This window comes from Amia ocellicauda, chromosome 7 (genome assembly GCF_036373705.1).
Source record: "Amia ocellicauda isolate fAmiCal2 chromosome 7, fAmiCal2.hap1, whole genome shotgun sequence".
Lineage (NCBI taxonomy): Eukaryota > Metazoa > Chordata > Actinopteri > Amiiformes > Amiidae > Amia > Amia ocellicauda.
Genome location: NC_089856.1, coordinates 4,660,001 through 4,683,616, shown reverse-complemented (window position 1 = coordinate 4,683,616; position 23,616 = coordinate 4,660,001). Strand labels below are relative to the sequence as shown.

At 41.8% G+C, this 23,616-nt stretch overlaps 1 protein-coding gene across 4 annotated transcripts in view; it reads left to right on the top strand.

Moving 5' to 3' along the window:
• The window catches only part of pnpla6 (patatin-like phospholipase domain containing 6), a 64,931-nt gene extending 41,707 nt beyond the window's left edge, over positions 1–23,224 (top strand). For 2 of the 4 annotated variants that reach the window (XM_066708081.1, XM_066708078.1), the window contains exons 30-37: positions 627–743; positions 3,085–3,201; positions 5,669–5,817; positions 8,389–8,541; positions 9,203–9,319; positions 15,557–15,644; positions 19,633–19,778; positions 20,105–23,224. In XM_066708081.1, coding sequence (XP_066564178.1) covers positions 627–743; positions 3,085–3,201; positions 5,669–5,817; positions 8,389–8,541; positions 9,203–9,319; positions 15,557–15,644; positions 19,633–19,778; positions 20,105–20,182 — 965 coding nt within the window. In that variant the 3' untranslated portion in view covers positions 20,183–23,224. The remainder of the gene's footprint in view (positions 1–626; positions 744–3,084; positions 3,202–5,668; positions 5,818–8,388; positions 8,542–9,202; positions 9,320–15,556; positions 15,645–19,632; positions 19,779–20,104) is intronic. The other 2 variants (XM_066708079.1, XM_066708080.1) reach the window with 2 other exon arrangements.
• Positions 23,225–23,616: the final 392 nt, after the last annotated feature.

The following is a 23,616-nucleotide window of genomic DNA, read 5'->3' as shown; positions in this document are numbered from 1 at the left end:
CTGAAGTGCTTTATCTATAGTTGTTAGATATTTATATATCAGGCAAAACAAAATGGCAAGAGTAGTATGGGATATGAAAGCAAACAGTTAAAAACTGAAACATTAGCAATACAATCTAACATTTTATGGAGAAGATTTGTATTTTGTATTTGTTTCTGATCATTGGGATTATTTATAGCAATCATTCATTAAGATCTTACACTGAATTGAAGGATGTGTATATATCGGTGTGGGGGGTGATCACGCCAAGTCAGAATTGACTTGGCTACAATGCAATGCATTTATGGAGGAGGGTTGGTCAGAGGGGTATCTGTGTGAGCTATACTTGTCCCTTTGTTGTCAGCTCAACTGTGTGTGTTCCAGTTTGCATAGTTTCCAACGTATCCTAGCTTTGTTTGGGTCATACGGGGTGAACAGCCACAGAGTTTGTGTACAAATGTTGAAGTAAGGAGAGGGAAGGATCAGTGGGGTAGAAGTCTCAAAACGCTTCAGGATAATGCATTGTAGGAAACGCTGGCTGTGCCCCCTCTATTGGCTATTCTCCACTTCTCTCCCCCCCCTTCTTTCTTTCTCTCTCTCTCTGTGCACTGTCCATTTTTTATTTACTCTCCATCTTCATTTGACAGGCTGTGTCTGGCGCTATGTCAGAGCGAGTGCATCCTACACCCCCTATTTACCTCCTCTCTGCGACCCCAAGGATGGTCACTTGCTTGTGGATGGCTGCTATGTAAACAATGTCCCAGGTCGGTCAGAATCGAGCTCAACCCTCCCGCCCACCCCCCATTCCCGAGCCTCACAGAGGAAGAGCATCTTCTTTCTATCTCTCTCTCAACACCCCCCAACCACCCACCACCCACTGCCACCTCCACCACCTGACCGGTTGGACATTGGGAAATCATGGCTTGGAAGGAAGCACCACTTTAGAGAACAATTTGGTATCCAGAACCTTTCCACCCTCGAATTGGCCTGCCCCAAACTCTGTTTTAGGTTCGCTCATGCAGGTAGACATCCATGGGTCGGAGATGCATGGTTCAGTCCTTCTCGTATGTATTTTTTCGAACATGTTATGCGTTTCTTGTATTCGTTTTTTGTAACGCCAATGATGTTGTGCACTTGTCTGGTACAAGAAGTGGGAGTCATTGTTGATATTGATGTGTATATATATGTATATATGTATATGTATATATATATATATGTATATGTATATATATATATATGTATATATATATATATATATATATATATATATGTATATGTATATGTGTGTATATATATATATATATATATTCATAAGTTTCATTCTTTTTGGAGGAGAAACTGGTCAAGCGCTCTTTAAAGGCACTGATTTTTGAAACACTACCTGTCCCAGGAAATCCCTCGTGCTTCCTCGTCTTTTTAGTTTCTCGTACACTTCCCTGTCATTTTGCGTAACCTTTGGATTCTCATTGGCATCTGGCTGTCTAGGGCTGCAAGTGTGCAAGGGGAAGAATATAAGTGTTGCGCTAGCCTGCACACCTGTGCGCAACCCTGAAACCCTTCCCCATGCCTCTTCCTCTCATTCAGCTTGTCGCTAGTCTTTTCAGAAAAACTTACACAGGAAATGGCTGGCAAGGCAGGTGAGAGCTGGACCACCACAGAGAATCACGACCAGACTTTGGGAATATAGAATAACTGGCAAAAGCAGTGAATATACACTCCAACCTTGTAGTCTGGCTTTGGCCTAGTAGGTTTAGCCTTTAGAGCGCATTGCAGCACAAGACCCTGACTTGAGTTTTGGATCCTGAATCAATTTTTCTGAATTCTACTCAGAGTTCAGAAGGATTTCTTGACTGTGTGCCAAAGTGAAATCCTGCTTATTCGATGCCGCATCAAATAATTAATTTGAGGAAAAGAATAACATTTTTGCTTGCCTGATTTTTTTCTGTTTTTCAAATATTCCACGCTGTCTGTCGTACTTGATTAAATTTTTGTATTATTAGTATTCTTTGTTTGCCCAAAAGAGTGCTTTCTGTGTGGCCTGAGCTTTGACCAAAAAAGGGGATTTTCTTTTTCCTTACAGTTTTCCCCACAGGGTTTTACCTGTCACCTGCTTTGCTTGCACTTTTTTGCCCATCATCCCCCAACCCTGTTTTCAGCAAATTTTGATATACCTTACCTTTAAATTTGCCAGAGTGTCACTGTTCTGGATCCTACACCACAAATCTGCTTTTTAAATGTTTTCTGGCCCAAAAGAAATCAAGAGAAAAGAAAATCTCTGTGATCTGATCTGTGATGATCCCATACAGTGCTTTTCAATGTTTTCCCAGCAGACCACACAAGTGACTTGCTTTGTTCTGCCACCCTCCAGAACCCACGCACAACTGCATCCCAGGAGCACCTCCTGTAACGGCCATTCTCCTTCCAACCCATGTCTCGTCCAGTCTCCTGCCCTCTAGTGGCAGAGAGCGGGGGAGGGCAGGACTGGACTGCCTGGCTGCCCCCACTTGTTCTCTGAGAGACCCTAAACCCTTTAGCGAGGCATCTGCACAGCACCTGAGCTCTAACCTGCCATGGCTGTGTCATGGTGTTTAACTAAATAGATCATAAATCATCCTCTCCACCTTGGCATAAATTGGCAACCTCAATATCTAAGTTTGTCCTCTAAAACCTGCTGGACTAGGAGGCTCTTCAGGACCAGAGTTGAAGGCCCCTGATATAAGTGCATCCAGGGCATTTTAAATCAAGCACTTCAGGTAACTCTGAAAGCACAGGTTGCCCCTTTTGCACATTCCTTGACAGTATCGCAGCATGCTCAGCAGTGATAGATTGTCAATGGTTGGATCGGCGGTGTTGTGTAGAAAATCCATACTGAAGGGTTTGGGGTCTGCATGTCTCCTAGCCCCCACCCTCAACCCCGCCCCACCCCAACCCCTACTCCATCCCCCCTCCACCCACCTGCCCTACTGCGCTCACAGTGAGTGTGGGTGGGTGGGCAGGTCTGCGGATTGTGGCAGCGGCAGCGAGGAGTCAGGCTGAGGGCAGTTGGTCGTGTTGTGTGCGGACTGATTTAAATAATGTGTCCCTCCCCTCCCTCCGGTGTGCCAGGCTCACTGTGGCGCTATGTGAGGGCTAGCATGACCCTTTCCGGGTACCTGCCGCCACTGTGTGACCCCAAAGATGGCAACTTGCTCATGGATGGCGGCTACATCAACAACCTCCCAGGCAAGTAAGGCGACCGGGGGGGAAAATTGGCAGGCTTGGGGATGGGAAAATGGTGCCACAGGTAAGTATCATTATTTTTGAAGGTGGTTGGGGTTTGGGGGTAGAACACTCATTCCACATGTCATCGTCGTCGTCGTCGTTGTTGTCGCCGTCGTCGTCAACCAGGGATTGGCCAATGGGTATTTTTTTTGTTTTTTTTTGTTGTTTTGATTATATGCAATTCCAGAACGGCTTCATGAAGCCGCGTAATGGCTTTCAGATCGGGGCAACTGTCACGTATAACCATTGGGGCAAAAAAATCAGTCATCCCTGACACCAGCTGGTCCGGCAGTGCAATTCATCTCTCAAGATTGGCATATCCACGAGGAAAAGTGACAAAAGAAACGGATAAATAAGACGTTCACTTGCTGTAGATGTGGTCTGGTTCTCCACTGAAACCCACTCTCCTTATGTAAGCTAAAGAAGACGTGACCTCAGACCACTTTGACATCATGTTCTCCTCAGACCTGCCCCCCCTCCTTCCTCCACGAGGGGCCAAAGTAAACAAAGCACTTGACTTTTAACACCCAACTTGGTCTCTTTCAATTATTTATTGCAAACATTTGCAAAACATTTGCAGCAAGAGCAACCGTCAATGCATCTAGTTTCCTGTACCGAAGGGTGCCATGTTGCTATTGTAAATGCAAGCAAGCTTTCTAATTCACAATGCCATGAGGTCATGCAAATAATAAAATAACTCTGTTTTTTTTTTTGTTTTTTGTTCTGTCAGATAATCTCCAGATAGTATCAGGTTCTGTGTGGCTTTGTTTCATTGATGGCTGTGTAGCAACGACAAGTTTGATTTCTGAAAAGATTTAATGTAGTGTTTTAGTTTCAAACAATTGGGCTGTTTTAATTAAATTTTTGTTTCTGCACACTGTCTCAAGCACTGAAAATACTAGTTGCAAAGAATATTGTATTGCGCACACAAACGCACAAACACGGTTTTCTAAAGCTGTGTTCAAAGAGAGACAAATGGAAGTATTACATATCAATACAGTAAACTAGCTCCCAACCCACACTTTGGATCTCAGCTGTTTTATGAATGCAGATCTGATATACTTACCCTCTTTTTTTTTTTTTTTTCTTTCCCATCCATCCCGAATTTGTAATGACAGCTCACATGTGCAGAGAAACTCAAATTTCCCTGTCCATTCATCCGCTTAGTCACACAGCACCACTTGCAAATTCACTTCTGGTTGCAGTCCAGCATATTAATTTGTTGCAACTGCTTTGGCCACCCAGTACTGTATCTGGGGATTTGAAGGACAATTACAATGCCTGAGAAACATCCAGTCCATGTTTCACAAACCCTAGAAAGCTGTTTCTGTTGTATTTATTTATTGAATTATTGGCGGTGTAATTTGAAGTGCATTGCTGCATTTTGGGGATAAAGGTTTGATCAGTCAGCAAATGCAAACCAAATCCATTAGAAATGTTGGATAACAGATTTAAAAATGCCCTATTGGGTGTTGATATAGACTGCTCTTAAGTCATTGAGACAGTGTGTGACTTATTCTCCTTGGACTCCAGGATCATTTACATTAGCCCATTGGGCCCATTAGTCAACCTTCTGTTTTGCTATGCAGACAAATTCAGATTTCACTGCCGTTTTTGGAGGAGAGCTTGTGAACCATGACTTTTGGGGAACGCCTTCCAAGAGCTGTTATAGTCAACAACTTTGGCACAGATGTTACAGGACGTTGTGGAAAGCCTATGAAAATGCTCTGAACCTGTCTTAAAGGCCTCTGCGCTTTTGTGAAATATAATACAAAACGTAGATGGCATTAAATCCAATTTTAAATTAAATCCTGTGATTCAAGGAATTGCAGACTTAATAAATAGTGGGGTGACTGTAATGTGGAATCTCAAGATTGGGATCTGGAAAAACACTGGAATTAGTTCAGATCGAGCTATTCTCCAAAAAACTAATTTGTCCAAATGCTTCTGCTTTGCAATACAGTACAATCCCCCTCCTGTAGTGACAAGTCACTCTCAGTGTCAGTGATTGTTGGTAACCACAGAAAAGACTGTGCCCAAATTGTAGGCTTGGTTTCTGGGTGTTTCTGGGTGTTTCTGGGTGTTTCTGGGTGTTTCTGGGTGTTTCTGGGTGCTGACCTTTTCAGACCATTGGACCGAAAGAGCACCCTGGCCACTTTTGTAGACCCAGTCTAACTATTGGATCTGGCGTTGCCCTGTACTAATCCCTTCTGCATGGAGGAAACACTAATCTAACACAGGCTCAAATAACAGAGCTATTCAAAACAAGTCTCCCAAATGCAGGCACATGGGGTGCTGCAGCCCAATACAGGAGACGTGGGTAATAAAGTGGCCAGAGGTGCTCATGGGTCCCGAATGGTGGCGGGAACTGGTGCTATCCATGCATAAGGGTTTTTATTTTGTGCTCTCGCCACTGTGTCTGTCGCAGCCGATATTGCCAGGAACATGGGCGCAAAGACTGTGATTGCCATCGACGTGGGGAGCCAGGACGAGACCGATCTCTCCAACTACGGGGACTGTCTATCGGGATGGTGGCTGCTATGGAAACGCATTAACCCCTGGGCAGAAAAAGTCAAAGTAAGCATAAGAAAGTTTACAAACGAGAGGAGGTCATTCAACCCATCGTGCTTGTTTGGTGTCCATTAATAACTGAGTGATCCAAGGATCCTATTCAGTCTATTTTTAAATGTTCCCAAATTTTCAGCTTCAACCACATTGCTGGGGCGTTTGTTCAGATTGTGAGACTCTCTGTGTGAAGAAGTGTCTCCTGTTTTCCATTTTGAATGCCTTGAAGCCCAATTTCCATTTGTGTCCCCGGGTGCGTGTATCCCTGCTGATCTGGAAAAGCTCCACTGGTTTGATGTGGTCGATGCCTTTCATGATATTGAATATTTGGATAAAGTCCCCACGTAGTCTCCTCTGTTCCAGGGTGAAGAGGATCAGTTCCCTCAGTCTCTCAGTAGGACATTCCCTTCAGACCTGGAATAAGTCTGGTTGCTCTCCTCTGAACTGCCTCTAGAGCAGCGATATCTTTCTTGAAGTGTGGAGCCCAGAACTGTACACAGTATAATACATTAATTAATTTAGAGCAATTTTATTAATCTACTTTAAGTAGAAAATTAATTTGAGTGTATGTTTTTGGACGATGTGTAAAATGTCTGAATCGAGAAATCAAGATTTTATATTATAATGTGCACAAATGCTGCATAATTATATGGCAATCAGCGGTAGAGTCCAACGTCCATACCCCACTTGCACTAACTGCTGCTTATCCATCTGTATCTATTGCTAGTCAGTCAGACACACTACGAAGAAGGCAGCAATCAATGCCAATGAGAGAGTTAGAAAAAAGACAGTAATGTCACCTTGGTTATATGGAAGTGGTTTGGTTTTGTGAAATCTGACTACGAGCAAACCACTGTGCTGTGTAAAGTTTGTAGAAAGTCGATTGCAAGTAAAAGTGGCAGAAACACGCAGCGGAATGGGAGCAATTATGTGGCAATGTGAGAGACGGATGATAGCTACTGTCCCACAACCAAAAACCCCTGGTAAAAGGCAGCTAACATTAGCTGCTTAATTTTCCAATGTCATTCCATATGACAAGAAGGGACCCCTGTGTAAGGAAATTACAGACATGGTGACATTTATATCATGAAAGATATGGTCCTGATCTACACAGTCGAAAAGCATGGGTTCATAAAGATGCTGAAATCAATTGAGAACTGCTGAGTCACAAACATTTTGTGAAAGTAGCACTGCCCCGTTTGTACAAAGCTATACAAGAAAGAGTTGCAGAGCAGCTGAAGAAAGCTTTTTGTTTTTCCATCACAGGGCATGCCTCAATCCAGAGGCAGTAGACAGGCTTGTTTTCCTTGTACGAAACCTGTAAGAGAAAACTAAAGGAACATTGTTGTTAGACAGTAATTTTGTTTTAGGCATAGCATATTACTAGAGGCATTTTTTCCAATTTATAAAAAAAATATTTTGTTATTCTTGCACAAATGTTATTGCACTTTTCTTTTCAGGGATAGTCTACTAGAGACTTTTTAAAATTTTATTTAAAAAAATGTGCATAATGACAGGTGGTGCTGTTCTGTTATTCTTACACAACTGATATTGCACATGTAGGCCTAGATGATACAGAACACAAGTCCTATTATATATACATATATTTCTAAATAAAATCCTTACAAAATTGAGATTAAAATCGTGAATCGTCCATAAGTTTGAAAAAAACAAGTTTATTTTTAGGCAGTATTGTCCAGCCCTAACTTTAAGATGCAATTTCTAGCTGTCACAAAATTGCTTACAGGCAAAAAGTAACTTTAAAGTTTCCTGTTCTAGACCAATTGTTAAGCTAGTTTTTTTTTTTGCTGGGTCTGCCTGGACATTGTAAAAGATACTTGTTGGAAGTTGGGAATGTCTCATCTAGCACCACCAATCATGTAATATTGATGTAAGGTGAGATGGAGACAGGACTGGCTTGGGTCTCCGTTTTCTGAAGCAGACGTCACTTTATTGTCGCAGCAGGAGATACACCCTTTGTTCCAGGATTCATCTATTGTGTTGATGCAGGCCTTGCTGGACACCTGTCTGTTATCAAGAGCTACAGCTATTGTTACTATGCAAACCCGGCCTCCGAGCTGCCTGCCAGAGAGGGCTGCTCCCAGCTATTTTGTTTCATGCCAAGTTCAGTCTGTGTTTAGGAAAGTTCATATTTTTCCCTCTGCAGTGCCAAGGAAACTTCTCACTTTTAAGTTTTGAATTCCTACTCTGATACTATACTATCCTTTCACACTAGCTCACCAATCCTGGTTCTGACACACTTCTGATTTTCATTAGTCTGACAGCACAACCACAGGTAGAAAGTGATCTGACCCGGGTCAAAAGCAACCTAACTCAGGAGGTGGGGTCAGTCATCCGGCACTGACCCAGTTTGAGTGAGATAGAAGGCTCCATGCACTGTGAACTTTCTGTACTGACGGTAGATCTAACCCACATATTAAAGCTGTAGTGTGGAAGTTTGTACCCGGCCCGCTGGCCCCCGGTGCGTGACCTGGGTTGGGTAGAGGATGCTAGAGTGATTGGGGCTGCTGATCCTCTAACCCGCCCCCCACCCCACCGCTCTCACCCTGCCTCTCTCTGCAGGTGCCCGACATGGCTGAGATCCAGTCCAGACTGGCCTACGTCTCTTGTGTCCGACAGCTGGAGGTGGTAAAGAACAGCGCCTACTGTGAATACATCCGGCCACCCATTGACCGCTTCAAAACCATGGACTTCGGCAAGTTTGACGAGATCTATGTGAGTTTCCTGTAACCGTCTAATTCTGCCTAACCTGAACAACCTACAATCTGTGCACTCTGGGGCTGTAATCTGTAGTATAAAAAATTATTATTTATTGTTTGTTTTGTTGTTGTTGTTTTAATTCTCTGAAAGCCAAACTATTTTCTTTTTCTTTTTTTTCCGACTGGCTCACCTCCCCAAACTCAGTCCACCAAATCCATGTGTTAGTTAGTTTACAACTAAAGTTCTGGATGAAGACAGCCCCCATTCTTGCTCCTAAGCACACCCAGTCAGGTGCTCCCTCCCATGCACATACAAGCATAACTGTCACGTAACAAGCTTCCTGCTCCCTGAGGCAAGAGCCTCGCTTCACCTAGTGCCCCTGACCATGCCCCTCTCTTTCCAATACAGCATTGATGAATAGCATCCCTCCGCCTCCCCAGTCTCAGACCCTGCAACAGCTCATTGGCTCCATCCACCATGGGGGTGGGGTCCCCATACCCTTGTTCTCTGGGCCAGGCTGTAGCTCCCTCAGCCAAGCAGGTTAAGGCCAAATAATCTTCCACTTACTTCTATGGGGGTGTTGTCCGAACTGTGGGACTGTTTAACCATGCATTATGTCCCTGAAATAATGCATGGGGTACAAACGCACAAATCGCCTCTCTGGCTCTCTTATCAGGATGTGGGCTACCAGCATGGCAAGGTGGTGTTCAATGGCTGGAGCCGCGGGGACATTATTGACAACATGCTGAAAGACAGACGCTCAGCGGATTTCAACGAAAGCAAGAAGACGGATGTAAGTTTAGTACACGCTCTTGAGCCAGGCTTCTGCCGTGGCTGAGATGGGAGAAAATGAGAGCAGGACTTTGCTTTTTAAAGCTTTCACCCCATTAGCCTTTTCAAGCTGTAATGGAGCTTGATTCATGCTTGATTCGATTTATCTTAATTTTCCTAATTAAGGTTTGCTGCTCGACTTCAGCTTGCACCAGTTCTTGGGTTGTGTCTTTCTCTCCGTTTATAGCGAAAACTGATTCTCTGTACTGGACTCAAACAAATGATGGGAATTATGAGATTATGAATTCAGTATGATAAATTATGAGTCACTTAGTGATTGTAGTGTATATATTTGGGCTCCAGCCTTAGTCACAGCCCTGATTATTATTGGGGATAAACAATGTGCTAATAATGCAAAGTCAAGAGTATGACAAAACGTTGTATAAGTGCAAACTTACAGGAGAATGAATGACTAAATTACTGTCTGAAAAGATGTGTATTTAATTAAAGATTAAAGAATACAAAGAGGTAGGGTTGCCCCCTAATAGTCGACCAAACGTTAGTCGATGAGGAAAGTCTTGGTCGGCCAAGTTTTGATTGGTCGGTTAGTCGCGGAAAAAACAAACTCCACAGGAAGTAGCGCAATCACGCGGTCAGTGACATACATGATCGTTTACACAGCTGGTCCATGCAGTAATTAATTATGCCGGGCAGGAAATCCAAAGTTTGGGATAATTTTGAGAAGGTGACATGCAAACTCTGCAGGCAAACGTTCGCCTGTCATTCATCGACCTCAATCATGGCTTATCATTTGAAACGTGTAAGTAGCCTAACATTAGCCACTTTGCATGGCCGCTCGCTCAAACGTTAGATAACCTAGATAAATATGCGCTATTAGGCTTATCCAAGTGTTCGTGGGGAAGTTAAATTTGTACCTCGCTTACTGCATGTTTAACTTAATATGCATTTCTCTCCATAGGCGCATTCACTGTACTGCGGAGATGACGAGTCAGAATCAACTTCATATTTAAAGCCGACATTGACTCAGAAAACACTAGTTAGGAGACCCTCCCTTACCGAGAAAATAAAGAGTATTACAGACAAAATAGCAGATTGTATTGCACTTGACATGAGACCAATCAACATCGTAAGCTTTGAAGGTTTCAAACAAATGATCGAATTCCTCCATACACTTACACTTTGTATATTAATACATTAACAAAATGTTCAGACTCCTTGCTGGTTTTTCCGGCACATTCAGAATCATTACCGCTTTTGCCGGTGTAGCTGCGGCTCCCTTCGTGCGTGTGTAACAGGGCTCATTTGGGTTATAATGAGCACGTTGCAAAGTGACTTAACCCCTCAGTAAAAGGTAGTGCAGTGTTGAGCCTCCCGCAGTGGGAGAGCCGGAGGGGCGCCAGTGGTGGGCGGCTCGAATCCCGGCCGGGGAACTCCGACCTGCATCGGTACACGTGCGGTTGTAAATTTTATATTTTAAAGGCTCGTTATTATGGTTTAGTATTTCTCTGTAATGTAGAACAGTGTTAGCAATGTTATAATATTATTTCTCAGCCCTGGAACTCAAACCATTTTCTGATGCTCCAACCCAAAATATATATTTAAGTAATTTAAATTAATATCATGAACGTGTAAGGACTATTATTATTATTATTATTTGTATTTCTTTTGCAGACTCCCTTATCCAGGGCGACTTACAACATAAGTGCAAACAAAGTGCAAAAATACAGAGAAGTACAAGGCATCAATCATTACAAATTCAATTTAGCTAAAACAGCAATTCAAAATACATTTTACAAATTCCAATTTACAATTTACACAAGTACAATAAGTGACTTCCTACATCCTGGACGGTGAAAGCTAAGTTCTGTCAAGATGTAGGGTCACAGACAAGGGCTACAGGAAAGGGAGCAAGGAGGAAAACTATCAAGAACGCGAGAAGCATAATAAAAATTGTGAAGTGCTATCTAGCAGGGATAGAGGACTAATATTACAAGTATTGTCAGAAAAGATGCGTCTTGAGTAAGCGCCGGAATGAGGTCAAGGACTCTGCTGTTTTGACTTCGGTGGGAAGGTCGTTCCACCACTTAGGGGCCAGGGATGAGAAGGAGTGGGCTCTGGAGGAGGAGAGTGGAGAGGAGGCAGAGTTAGTCTTTTGGCACTGGAAGACCGCAGTGGTCTGGAGGGGATACATGGAGAGACAAGTGACTGAAGGTAGCTTGGTGCAGTGTGGTCAAGACAGCGGTAGGTGAGGGTCAATGTCTTGAATTGCATGCGTGCCGGTATCCGGAGCCAGTGGAGGGAGCGGAGCAGTGGAGTAGCGTGTGCGAATCGTGGCAGAGAGAATACCAGACGAGCCGCAGAGTTCTAGTCTACTAATGGCTAAGGACTAGTCGACTAATGGCTTAAAATAATGACTACTAGTCGACTAGGAAAATCTTCAGTCAGGGGCAGCCCTACAAAGAGGTTGTAACAGATTAAATCAGGGTTTCCACGTGTCCTGGACAACCTTGACAACCTCTGGTCATGGAGAACACATGGAAAATGTGAAAATCTGTTGAATGTCCTGGAAGTATTTGAAAGGTCATGGAAAATGGTGAAGTTAGGATACAAAAACATATTTAGCCGGTGTTTCCTTTCATCTCCTAAGTAAGCAAATTGAAAAGCGGTGCACACGGCAACATTAAAGTCCTTCAGGTACGTTACTTTAGCTAGAGCCACAAGGATGCTGATTTTGCATTTAGCTTCTAATTTTCCCCAGATAAAACCTGTGCACTGGGCAGCTATGTATTTGTTATTTATTTATTGTACAGGTTGCCTGTTTAATTTACGTGTAGGTCTATGTTTCAACTATGGAGCAAATTAAATGAAGCCTCTACTTTGCTGATCATCTGTGCCTCCTTCTAGACATGGTGTGTACCCCTCCGTTTAGTAGTACCTACGAACTGCTGACACCTGACTTATAGGGCATAGGGCTGCCCCCCACACTTTTAATTTAGGGGAGGCAAAATATAAATGTAGTTTTCACTCACTGCATAAAATGTTTCAAAATATACATATGCAAAATGTAGTCAGGTCAGGTGCAGACTCTCATTTCAAAATATTCACATTACCCCCACCCACCTCCCCCTTAGTATTGGTTTGACCCAGGCGACAGGACATCAGCGTCCAACACCAAAAAAAAAAGTGGAGGTAATCGTGAACAAGCCGGCTGCCGAGGTACTGTATGAAATAAAATACATACTTCTTCAATGCTTCATACATTTTATGGCTCAAAATATTATTCTACTACTAATAATAATTGTGCGGATTTTTGCAAATATGCCAGTTAGGACAGCCACAAGGGAGCGATCATTCAGTGTGCTAAAACTACTCAAAACATATTGACTCCACTATGAAAGAAGAGACTATGGACTCGTGCACATGTTCATAAAGGACATTTTTAATTTTTGGTGATGTTATTGATGAATTCTGGGTTCACAACAGGAGACTTTCTTTCACGTATAAACTCCAACATCAGCGGTGGAAACGGCTTCAAGAAGACACATATTTCTAGCAGGTGCACAAATCGAAAGTTGTGCATCCTCACCCGTTTCAGTTACAGAGCTCCACCGAAACGCATCTCTGTGATTGACAAGCACCAGAAACCACGTCTAGTTTGCTGCATAATGTCAGTTGATGTGTGATTTTTCGACGGATGAGTCCCATAGTGATGTATGGCAATAGAGACTCTACGAGTTGAACCATAGACGGATAGAGACTACATTTTAGTTGTGTTTTGTTATCTATCCTATGTGCTTGTTTTTTTCTTCCTTGTGCTTGTACATTGTAAATATGTCCCTGAAGCCGTACACTGGGCTAACAATGCTGCTCTGGTTCTATACACCGCTGTTCCCTTTGTTCTGTACAGAGACGAGCTGCAGTTATTTGATTTGCGCATTAAGGGTTCCGATTTAATTAAAAAATATGGGGTAGACCCCCACCATGGGCTTCCACATGCGGCGCTCCGGCCTCACCCCCCTGGCTATGCAGCTGATAGTAGCTTATGCTAAATAAGCTTGTTTAAATGATGATTTTATTAATTGATTTATACTGCATTACAATATAATTAAAGTGTGTGAAGTATAACATTCCAGCAATATTATAATATCATGCAGGATCAAAATTGTTTTTTTGTTTGTTTTATGTATTGTAAGTTAGAAAATTCACTGTTACACTGCGCTAGCCGGCGCCTGACGTCAGGCAGGTTGAAATGAACGTTCTATGCCAAAAAGTCAAGTTCAACCACTACAAACGAGTTTTTAAATATCATAAGCATAATTTTTTCACAATACACCCTTCTATTATATGCCAAGCTTAGAGTTGTTTGAAAAATAAACCTAATTAATATAGTGTTTAAAAAGCTAAAATTCATATTATAGCATTTTGAATTCCTGTAAAATGTCAGTGAAAGTTAAAATAATACTTAGACATGCAAATTTTGCAAGTAGGCTATAAATGAGTCCTCACCTCAGAACAAGCTTACCTCTACCTGTGGGTAGACCTATACTGTAGTTCTGATATTTCAATAAGAGGCAGTGATCAAATCATAATTGTGAAATTGTACATAACTTTATCGAAACATGAGTCATGGAAAATGTTAATGAAAAGACATGGAAAATTATTTCCTAATAAGAGTGGGAACCCTGGAAATACAGATAAGTAACATTTTAAAACATACCACACCAGAGACGGACTGGGATAAGAAAAACAAACCATAAAAATAAAACTGTACTTTGACTCAGACCGGCCCACCACAACCGGGCTGCAGATTCTCCACCACCCCCACACTGCTGATGCAAGAAGATTCACACACCAACCCCTAATATCACCACCAGCTGCATCACAGCTATTGTTCTACTGAGGGGACACCAGTTTGCTTCACTTTGCTTGTTACATTGTTGCTTCTACTTTCAGGGGACATCATTCTACACTGTGTGGAAAATTAAGATTGAATGTTTACGGTTGGGTAGACCATTATATTATTAACAATTAAATATTGAATATGTATCATCAATATTTTTCATTATTTTTAATAAGGTTGTAATTATTATAATTAATATAATTTAGCAAATAAACATGTTAATGAACCTAACTGTACATAAGAAGTTTAAATGTGTCTTCCATATATTCTACAGAACAATCATTAAACAATGCAATTAATTAGTTATTGTTGCTCACCATGTGTTCTCCTAGGATATACAACAAGTTTTAAAAATACATAATTGACAGTACAATGTAGGAAATTAAAATAAGTTTTATATTATGATTTACTATAGATACATTTTTCCATAGATATAACAATAAATGCAATAGAAATGTGTGCTGTTTATTGTGCCATTGCTGTTTAAAATGTACGTGCCAATCCAAATCCCGGTGACAGTTTCTTCATAAAAAATACAATGTGTCCGATCAGTGTCAGTTCAACATAATAATTAAAAACATGAAAAAAAAACATGATTAGTGGCGACAATATTGAATCAAATCATTCAAGAAAATTTCAGCTTCGGTTTATTATTATATTATTACATAAATTTGCTTCTACAAAAATCAAAACTCATTTGATAATGTTGCAAGCATGTGCAATGTAGAATGTATTTCAAAAATGTTTTTGCAACATGTAGAATGTTGTACATATATCAACCCAGAGGAGCTTTTCCAGATCAGCAGGGACACACGCACCCGGGGACACAAATGGAAATTGGGCTTCAAGGCATTCAAAATGGAAAACAGGAGACACTTCTTTACACAGAGAGTAGTCACAATCTGGAATAAACTACCCAGCGATGTGGTTGAAGCTGAACATTTGGGAACATTTAAAAATAGACTGGATAGGATCCTTGGATCACTTAATTATTAATGGACACCAAAACGAGCACGATGGGTCGAATGGCCTCCTCTCGATTTGGACACTTTTTTTTATGTTCTAATACTAAATAAGTATATTTGTAGGGGGGATTGTGAACTGAGTGAGTGATCTACTGTATCACTCAACCTCACATATAGAGGAAATCGATGCTCTAATAAGCACATGATGCTTGGGTAGATAGGATATATCAATAGTCTGTCACTAGTGGAAATCTAAATTGAATAGGAACCTAGCCCAACCCAGACCTTAACTGTGGATGCTTCTCGGAGGTGGCATTATGGGTCTATAATCCCATCGGTTGGCTCTGAAAACCTGATCCTCTCTCTTCTCCAGACCTGTCCTTGCCCGGGAGCAGACTTCACAGACCTGGCTGAAATAGTGTCCCGGATCGAGCCGGTCCAGAGCTACGTGGCTGCAGAAGGTGAGTGGGTCCCTAAATTTGAGTTCTTCACTGCACCAAAACTGAAGCCTGCAATTGTTAATTAACTCCTCACTGCCACGACTGTCATACAAACACAGGGATACAGTGGGGGGAAAAAAGTACTTGATCCCCTGCTGATTTTGTACGTTTGCCCACTGACAAAGAAATGATCAGTCTATAATTTTAATGGTAGGTGTAAGAGACAGAACAACAAAAAATCCAAAAAAGTTATAAATTGATTTGCATGTTAATGAGGGAAATAAGTATTTGACCCCTTCGACGTAGTACTTCGTGGCAAAACCCTTGTTGGCAATCACAGAGGTCAGACGTTTCTTGTAGTTGGCCACCAGGTTTGCACACATCTCAGGAGGGATTTTGTCCCACTCCTCTTTGCAGATCCTCTCCAAGTCATTAAGGTTTCGAGGCTGACGTTTGGCAACTCGAACCTTCAGCTCCCTCCACAGATTTTCTATGGGATTAAGGTCTGGAGACTGGCTAGGCCACTCCAGGACCTTAATGTGCTTCTTCTTGAGCCACTGCTTTGTTGCCTTGGCTGTGTGTCTTGGGTCATTGTCATGCTGGAATACCCATCCACGACCCATTTTCAATGCCCTGGCTGAGGGAAGGAGGTTCTCACCCAAGATTTGACGGTACATGGCCCTGTCCATCGTCCCTTTGATGCGGTGCAGTTGTCCTGTCCCCTTAGCAGAAAAATACCCCCAAAGCATAATGTTTCCACCTCCATGTTTGATGGTGGGGATGGTATTCTTGGGGTCATTCCTCCTCCTCCAAACACGGCGAGTTGAGTTGATGGCAAAGAGCTTGATTTTGGTCTCATCTGAGACCACTTTCACCCAGTTCTCCTCTGAATCATTCAGATTTTCATTGGCAAACTTCAGACGGGCCTGTACATGTGCTTTCTTGAGCAGGGGGGCCTTGCGGGCGCTGCAGGATTTCAGTCCTTCACGGTGTAGTGTGTTACCAATTGTTTTCTTGGTGACTATGGTCCCAGCTGCCTTGAGATCATTAACAAGATCCTCCCGTGTAGTTCTGGGCTGATTCCTCACCGTTCTCATGATCATTGAAACTCCACGACGTGAGATCTTGCATGGAGCCCCAGACCGAGGGAGACTGACAGTTATTTTGTGTTTCTTCCATTTGTGAATAATCGCACCAACTGTTGTCACCTTCTCACCAAGCTGCTTGGCGATGGTCTTGTAGCCCATTCCAGCCTTGTGTAGGTCTACAATCTTGTCCCTGACATCCTTGGACAGCTCTTTGGTCTTGGCCATGGTGGAGAGTTTGGAATCTGATTGATTGATTGCTTCTGTGGACAGGTGTCTTTTATACAGGTAACGAGCTGAGATTAGGAGCGCTCCCTTTAAGAGAGTGCTCCTAATCTCAGCTCGTTACCTGTATAAAAGACACCTGGGAGCCAGAAATCTTGCTGATTGATAGGGGATCAAATACTTATTTCACACATTAATATGCAAATCAATTTATAACTTTTTTGAAATGCGTTTTTCTGGATTTTTTTCCTGTTATTCTGTCTCTCACTGTTAAAATACACCTACCATTAAAATTATAGACTGATCATTTCTTTGTCAATGGACAAACGTACAAAATCAGCAGGGGATCAAATACTCTTTTCCCTCTCTGTATGTACATGCACTGTCTGAAAGGTGTGCTGGCAAGCCATCTGCATCTAGTCCCTATAAAAATGTAAAATAAAACAGTGTCAAGCCAAGGAGACACTGAGCCACTTAAAGCTCACCCAGGCCCAGTATAACTCCGTGCCAGTTCTTGGCAGAATCCTCAGCCTAGGTTCCTGTGACAAAGGCTGGGAATAAATCAAATCTCTGACCCACCTGCCGATAGAGAACTACAAAGCTGCACTTGGTGGCCACTTGACTTTTTTAAGATGCTTCTGTAATGGGGCTCATTGTATAAGAGCTTGTGACGATGACATACTCCTCTGAATTTGGTGCAGTGTATGAATCTCCCACGTTGGGAGACCGTGCTTGTGGCGTAGCAGGTTTGTCATTTTCGTGGGTGGAGCTGGGTGGAGTGTAGCGCTCGGGGGAGTGCTCGAGAAGGCGTTGTCCAAATCTGAGTTGGGGGCTCTGACTTGCACATGCTACGCTTCTTTCTCCTGCTTGTAAATGTAACCGCTGTAAGTACAAGTTAATGATGTGCAGCAGCTTTTAACCCTTTAACGATCAAGCATTTTTTCCCAAAGGATCCCCCCCTCCCAATACCAGACATATCTTGGCTGTTTTTGAAATCCATTGCTTTAAAAAAGTAAATCAATTTTTTGCAGTAGCACCTTGAAATTGATGTTTGTGCAAATAAGACATTTTTACTTTAGTCATTTTTGCCTGACTTCACCTTTCTATTCAAAAAGCAAGAAATATATTTAATGTAGTAGACTTGATAATAGTATTTTTAGAGCCTGACCGATTTAGGTTTCTTGGGTCCGATACCGATAATTGGGAAGCTGAATTTGCCGGTTACCAATATATCTGCCGATATTTCCTTTTTTTTGGTTAGCATGCTAAACAGACATTTTCTAGCATGGATCCCTCAAATCTCTCCCTGTCACAGAGAAATTGTCAAATATGCACTGAAGGCAGGATTTTTATATTTTTAAATTTTATATAATAAACTTAGCATACATTTTCATCATAAATAACAACCACAAAACAAACATTGTAAAAAATATTTTTTTACAAGGTAAAAGTCTTAACACGAGTCTGTTGTGCTTTGGTAAACGCAGGCCTGTATCGTAAAACACAGAACTTCAAAGCTGTCTCCTTAACTCCTTTACCACAAGCCTAAATTTCTCAATAAGAAATGTATATGAATTTGTGTATATACACCACTGGCCCAGTTTGTCCAGTTTGTATTGAAATGTAAGCAATTCAAGTCCATTGAATAAGCTGAAATAGAAGTTAAGCGGTAAACTGCTAGGTTAAAAAAATTAAGTTTTGGTAACCAAAAACTGAAAAATAATGTAGATTTTAGAGTTATATACTGTGTAACTACACCCTCTTAAGCATTATTTGGCAGTGTTACACACAATTCCTTTGCATATAGGTTACACTGTATTCCTACAATGCAGATATCGTTTCAAAGTTTATTCTCTTGGCTACCAGTGCATTTCATTCTCAAACACATCTGATTGAGTTTGTGTGTCACCCGCCGCCATTCAGACTACCAGGGGGTAAACGCGCAGTCTGCTCCAGGGGGGTGGTTTCATTCAGACGGTTACAGATCACTCAGTTTCAATCGGATTTCTTTACAAAGAGGAATGTTTTGATCAGAACAACCTAACAATATTTTATTTGATGTTCTATCAAACACAGAGAAGTTCAGATCCAATTATGTAAAATCATTGTATATTAGTACACTGTAAACGGAGTTTTCCATCTTGACGTTTTGATCTTAAAAAAACAGGTATGAAAAACAACTTTGTCAGTCTCAGCTTTCACGGGATACCAAATACTTGGCAAACAACACAACAGTGAAGAGTACTCATGGGATTAAAGAGAAGCACACTGATATGGTACCCTTTTAAGGGTCACAAAGGGTTTTGTCAGCTTAGGGGGTTCATTTTTGTTAAACAAAACGATTCTGTGATTTCTTTATCTCCAATTGTTCATTATGTAAATTTCTATAAAAACTGGAAAAAATGTGGTGTTCTAAAACTTTTGATCGTTAGTTTATTTGCCAAAATAAGGTCGTATGATTTATACAGAGTTATGTGTTGGTGTCAAATTTAAGAGCTGGAGCTTCCCCATTACTTAGTGTGTTATCCAAACAAACACACTGACACTTCCCTCAAACAGTGGTGACCACATGTTCACACGATAGCCTTGAATGACTTGATCTGGAATTAGGTGAGGAGTGGTGTTGGCATCCTCCTGGACTATTCCTGCTCTTTTTCTGTATGCATTAATCACATCCGTGGCTTGCTTGTGCTTCGCAGCGGAGGAGTCAGACTGCCTGACGGAGTACGAGGACGACGGGATGGACACGGTGCGGGAGGAGGAGGGCGAGGAGGACGAGGATGAGCAGGAGGAGCTGGACGACCAATCACCAGGAGAGTGGGGACAGAACGGGGTGTTTGAGACGGTAAGGATCCCGACTGAATTTGCTCGTTTTCAGTTGATTCCCCTTTTTTCGGCTTCGGTTACCCTGTCCTCTGAGCATTGATTTATCACTTTGCGTGAGGAACTGCATTTCAGGGAAAGCTCATTTTATATTAAATTCCTTCTAGCTTGTTTGGAAACGGTTACACTAACCTGTGGATCTTTTTAGTACAGTGTGTGCAGTTCATCCTGTAGTACAGTGCAGTTCTATATCGGGACAGATTTGAGCAGGCCCCATTGTTCAAAAGACGCAGCTGTCTGAAGCTTCTACCTCACTATACACTGTATCCTGTTTCTCGTTGTGTTTAGGATGAGGAAAAAACCATTCGGAACAGGAGGAAAAAACCCAATGACTCCAACACCTGCTCTGAGATCTCGGACTCTTAGCGGCGGAGAAGGGGAACGAGGGATGTAGTGGGAATGGAGCAGTAAGCTTCCCAGAAATCAATCTAAATCTGGGTTTGTGAATGAAAGGGAGGGAGAGAGGGAGAGGACAGCCAAAATGTGTACTCACTTCCATAACCACAACCGCCAAACCTGAACTCCATTTCAGATCCTGGAGGGGAACTGGAAACCTAATGGCTTGTTTGGATGTTCAGATAACCCCACTGATTCCATGAGCTCCCAAAGACGTCTTCCTGAAAGATCCATCTGGCCCCAGGGTCCACAAAGTAGCTGGTGAAAGAAGGAAAAGCCAGTTTCACTGTTCAGTGCACCTGTGGTTACCGGCTGACATCACCTGTTTTTCCATGCTCTTGGATGCTTTGTATCTTCAAGTGCTAATTGTTGCTGCTTTGTTGTCCCACAGAGATTGGAAATCATCCAAGGGCCCAATTGTTGCACTCGGGCCTTAGTATTAATTATATTTATGTCTGAAGTATCATCAACTTCGCCATATTCTTTTTCACCCCTCTTTTCAGCTTTCACCTAGAACATGGAAACTCTGGATACAGACAAGACCTCTTGGGTTTGGTTGTTTTGGAGTTTAACTTAATAGGATGGCAATATTATGAGGAGGGGTAGATCCCACAAGGTCCCTGCTTGATTAGGATTTTGCATTGATCCTAGTAGGAAAAATCCTATCCATCCACAATTGACCACTCTAAGGAAACTCTCACACTCTCCAAGGACTCCAGTTCACTTAAAGGAGAACCCCTTCCAGGCTCTTCCACTGGGTTAATCTTTACCTATCTTAAAAGTTAAAACTCCTGCCCAGAGTGCCCCACTGCAGATGGTAACACACTCCAGACTTGGGCCTGAAAGTTGCCTAATGATAACCCCCAGCCCTTTAGCCAAGTATCAGGATCTTGTTTCAATACCGAAACACAGGACTGCAAACGGAATATTCTGCCCTTACTTTGTCCTTCACTTTACCTACCATCCTCTTTTATTTGGACCTTTATAGTGATAGTGCACAATTTTAGTCCAGGTCTGGATTCCTTCTACCTTCTATATATATTTATTGATATTGATGAACAATTCCCTTGTCAAAAATAATTAGAATTGGAATTTGGAATGTGGTCAGAAAAAGATCATTGAAAATGTAAAACCAACCCAACCCTTATCTCTAGCACTTTTGACCTCCCACCCCCCACCTCCCCCCACCTCTGTTTGTCAGCATTCCAGAGAGCCGTGTTCATCTCACATCCTTGCAATTTCAAACCTCCGTGCATAGGAGCAAACCAGTTGCTGTAGACAACGTTGTTTTTCAGTGGGCCTTTTCAGGTTTACACAGCCGCTAGGACTGAGAGAAGAAGTATGAAGTGCCCTGAAATCCTCCAATGATAAAATCTTCCCCATCCACACAGTAAACATATGTACTGCTTAACAAAACCCTTCATTGGAATGGATCAAAAAATGTAAATCAGGGAAGTGTATCAGTTTTCAATCTCCAATGTTTAAATGAGAACTAGTATGTCGGAAAGCATGCATTGCAAAGTTGTTGTTTTTTTCTTCCTCTTTCAGTGACGACAGGTTGGGTTATGGTGGTGCTGAGGTTAAGAATTGCTAAATGGTTGTGCTCCATTTTCATCCTTCATTTCTCACCTGTGGCCTGTGCTTTCCTGTGCTCTGCTGCAGCTACAGATTTTCCTGGGCATCATCTGCCAATAGCGGGAAAATTAGACTGTGAAATTTACTCCTATGCACTGACAGCTAGGAAATGTACCGAGGGGAAGGAAATTAGCCCGGCACCAAGTGGTTTCCTCTAGAATCTTCAATCTTCAATGTCCTCTAATTCCCAGGCAGTCACCTCGGAGGTATTTTTCTGATTGCAATAATCCATTAGTCATGTGAGCGGTCAAAGGCAAGACTGCAGCAGAACACTCTGTAAAGGAATGGGGCCCCATTCATGTGAAATCATGAGAGAGTGCAGGCAAGTCTTTTTGAAGTCCTTATTCAGGCTCAAGTTTTTACTCTTGATAGTATTGGCTGCAATGGGACCTGTGCCCAGAATGGTTATGAGTTCCCTAAATCACATTTTTGAAAGTGTGTCCTAAACGCCACGTCATGTTGACGTTCGAAGGGGAAAATCTATCCAGGCATTACATTTTGTATATCCCTCAGGTCTAGAATCCTGCACACAAATGTGTCATAATGCCGTCCCCCACTCTTATTGTGGGCAGAGGTTTAAGAAGTGAGGGTGGAACGTATGAGTGGCAAGAAAGTGTTCTGATGCACAGAGACTATCAATGCTAACCACCCTGAAAAAGTGTCGGCATCGTCCTTTGGGGGGTGGGGGGGACTAACTAAAAAAAAAAAAAAAAAAAAACATTTGTGTAAGGCAACAGTTTCACACATTTTTATTTATTTATTGTATATAATTTTCTAACTGGTATTTATTTTCTTTCCTTACTTGATCACTAAATGTCTGCAACTATATGTGACCTTTTGTTTACACACTTCCATTTTATTTTAGATGTCTTACGGGACAATATTATTTCCCACAATGCTAATGTAGTACTTGGTAAACCCAGGCCTATTGAAAATCTAAAAATATTCTTCTCACAGTTCACAGGGGTGGACCGAAATGTATGTGTCGAGTTTCTTTTATGTAAGCAATCACTGTACAAGGTACTTTTGCCAATATGATTCGAACCAACTTATTTATTTTACAAAATGTTTTAGATTTAAGTTTTTAAATGGTTCTTCAACTCTAAAGGAAACTACTAATACAAAAGATATTAATATTCAATAATACTCTAAGTATATATGTATATATTTTTGATTTTCATTAGCTTTGCTTTAGGTATTTTGCACTGACAGATGTAAAAATTCTAATTGGGGATGTTTTGTTTTTGTTTTCGGTTTCTTTGGAACTGAGATAAGATGCCCCAGGAGAATAGGATTATTCAAATGTATAACAGATGTGATATTTATGAAATGTATAAAAAATAGACTAAAACACTGAACAATAAATCTATCAATTAATTAATGTATGCTGATTTCTTTATTGACCGCACATGAAAATGCAGTGTGATTCAACTAAATTTGGTTCTGTTACAGATAATGGACAAAAATTGACAGATATGTTGTTGTTGTAGAAAACTGTTCCGGGTGTGCTGGCAAAACCTACTGAACAAATTCAAGACTCGGGTCAAGGCACTGAAAGGGATCTATGTTTGTGTGGATTAATTTAAAAGTTCCAAGTGTATCGGTCTCAATTTTGTTTCTTGTTTTATAAAGGCTTCATACTGTGCAGAGAATACAGGCACCCTAGGGGCTTAAATAACAGTACCAGGGCCCTGGAGGACATGTGTAAGTGCCCTCTTTACTGTTCCTGATTGGGAAAAAGGTGGAAAGTGCCATGGAGTCTGTCTCTG